Source organism: Echinops telfairi, unplaced genomic scaffold, assembly GCF_000313985.2.
Source record: "Echinops telfairi isolate 266 unplaced genomic scaffold, ASM31398v2 ScPeMD7_60;HRSCAF=208, whole genome shotgun sequence".
Taxonomy (NCBI): Eukaryota; Metazoa; Chordata; class Mammalia; order Afrosoricida; family Tenrecidae; genus Echinops; species Echinops telfairi.
Window position 1 is genome coordinate 1,235,347 of NW_022103958.1, and position 2,551 is coordinate 1,237,897.

The window sequence follows — 2,551 nt, forward strand, 5'->3', positions numbered from 1 at the left end:
GACATTGGGGGACAACCTCATGAAATGTTGTTATATTTCTTTCTGGTTTTGGTATATGAAACGCAGGAGTGATGAACCTGTTGGTACAGAAAGTAGAGTAGGGGTTTACGTGGTGGTGATGGTGGGGAATACAATAGTTGTGGAGGGTGGGGTAAAAAGGAGAATATGTCAAGGGGTTGAAGAAGAAAAAGAATATTTGGAAACTGATTGTGGTAGCAATTGAACAATACTGCTAGATGTGATTGAATTATATATGATATGATATATGTATTACATCCCAATATAATAAAATAAAAGAAAGAAAGAGGAAAGAAAAAGGAGCTATAGAAATATAAAAGGTAATCCCACCATAGTAATTTTACTAGATTTGCTCTACTTTCGATATCCTTCTAGTTGAGACAGTTCCATTTAAACAACCCAAGCTTTCTTTCTTGAACTATTTCTAATTATTAAAAACAAAAGTTTAAAAAGACCTGGGATAAACCATGAGGACAGTAAACAGTTGTTCATTTTTGTCTTCTTTTTCCCTTCTTTCAGAGGCAGGAATTTCACAGATCTAAGCAATGGCTGCTGAGAACCACACATTGTTTACGGACTTCATATTCTTAGGGGTTTCTGACAGAAAAGATGTGCAGCAGGGACTCTTTGTGCTGTTTCTCCTGGTGTATGGCATAACTGTGATCGCAAATCTAGGGATGATCCTACTGATCAAGGTGGACCCTAGACTTCACACCCCCATGTACTACTTCTTGAGCAACCTGTCCTTCTGTGATGTGTGCTACTCCTCCACTGTCTCTCCCAAGATGCTGGCTGACTACTTAGCTGAGCCAAAGAGGATTCCTTATAACATGTGTGCCATCCAGATGTATTTTTTCGGGGCATTTGCTGATGTGGATTGCCTCTTGTTGGCTGTTATGGCCTATGACCGTTATGTAGCTATTTGCAATCCACTCTTTTATACAATTGCCATGTCTGGGGGGATCTGTACCCGGCTAGTGGCTGGTGCTTACATTGTAGGGTTGGTGGATTCGGCAATCCACACATGCTGCACATTTTGCCTTTCATTCTGCAAGTCCAATGTTATCAATCATTTTTTCTGTGACGTCCCCCCCTTACTAGCCCTCTCTTGCTCAGATACGTCCATTAATGAGATTGTGATGTTCACTTTTATTGAGTCTGTTGTGGGGTGCAGCATGGTAATGGTCCTTCTATCCTATTGCTATATTATAACAACCATTCTTAAAATGAACTCCACTGAGGGGAGACGCAAAGCCTTTTCAACATGTGCCTCACACTTAACCGCGGTGGCTATATTCCATGGTACACTCTTGTTCATGTACTTCCGACCAAGCTCGAGCTATTCAATGGACACGGACAAAATGGCTTCTGTGTTCTACACAGTTGTGATCCCTATGTTAAACCCACTCATCTATAGCCTGAGAAATAAGGATGTGAAAGGTGCACTCAAAAAAACAATGAACACTAAATTATGTTCTGGATAACCATATACACTGTTCACATTAAAAATAGATAGATATACTTAAAACTTCTTAGATCTAATGGTCTTTGACATAGTGCCTGTATTTTCCTCAATACAGTCTTGGTAGATAGTTTTATCTGTTTGTTGTTAGTGTCTTTGTGCCTCAATGGACTATTGTCATTGTTCACTGTCCTCTAGTTGTTTCTGACTCATAGGGTTCCTATGCACAACGTAAGGAAATCCTGCCCGGTTCTGCAGCACCATTGTAACTTTGGCTGTGGTCTATCCCATTGTAACAGACACCGTATCAATCCATTTGGTAAAGGGTCTTCCTCTTTTTAGTTGACCCTCTCCTTTGCCAGACATTGTGCCCTTCTCCAAGGGTGGGTCTCTCTTAGTAACATATCCACAGTATGTGAAACAAAGCCTCATCATCCTAGCTTATAAGGAGTAATTCTGGCTGTACTTCTTCCAAGACAGATCAATTGAATACAGGGAGCCATAATAATTAACCTTAATATTCTCTCCATGTAAGAAGAAGCAATAATAATAAATCAAATTTGCTATTATTAATTGAAGATCCTTTATTCTGTGCCATGAGATTTCATGGGTTATAACGGTGTATAACCTCATGTAAAACTTCAACATACTTAACACTGAAGTTCAATTGTTTCAATCTCAGTTTAATAAATGTAATTTCCTGGCCAGAGTGTAGTTTTTCTGAATCAAATTTAGACTGATTTCTATTCCTTGTCTACTTTCATGACCCCAGGAAACATGGCATTATAAGTCAAAGAGTGTGAATGAATATTCTTCCCAAGATTGGAAGTTTCATACAGCCATGGTTTTTCTGTCTTTGGTGATGTGATACTTTTCTTTCTTTTTTTTTTCCCCCATTTTATTCTCAGGTGTTTTATTCATTTATTTATTTTTTAATCAATTTATTGGGGCTCATACAATTCATCACAATACATAGATCAATTGTATAAAACACATCTATACATTTGTTGCCCTCATTATTCCCAAAATTCGCTTGCCTCTTGGGTTCCCGGAATCAGCTCATTTTCCTTT

At 38.5% G+C, this 2,551-nt stretch overlaps 1 protein-coding gene across 1 annotated transcript; it reads left to right on the forward strand.

The window, feature by feature from the left end:
• Positions 1–563: 563 nt before the first annotated feature.
• On the forward strand, positions 564–1,502 carry LOC101660070 (olfactory receptor-like protein OLF2). The gene has a single exon (XM_004708501.1). It carries the CDS (start codon positions 564–566, stop codon positions 1,500–1,502), a length of 939 nt encoding a protein of 312 aa, XP_004708558.1.
• Positions 1,503–2,551: the final 1,049 nt, after the last annotated feature.

Bases quoted from the DNA above. Each gene is read 5' to 3' on its own strand.
- LOC101660070 (XM_004708501.1), top strand. From the start codon at position 564: ATGGCTGCTGAGAACCACACATTGTTTACGGACTTCATATTCTTAGGG.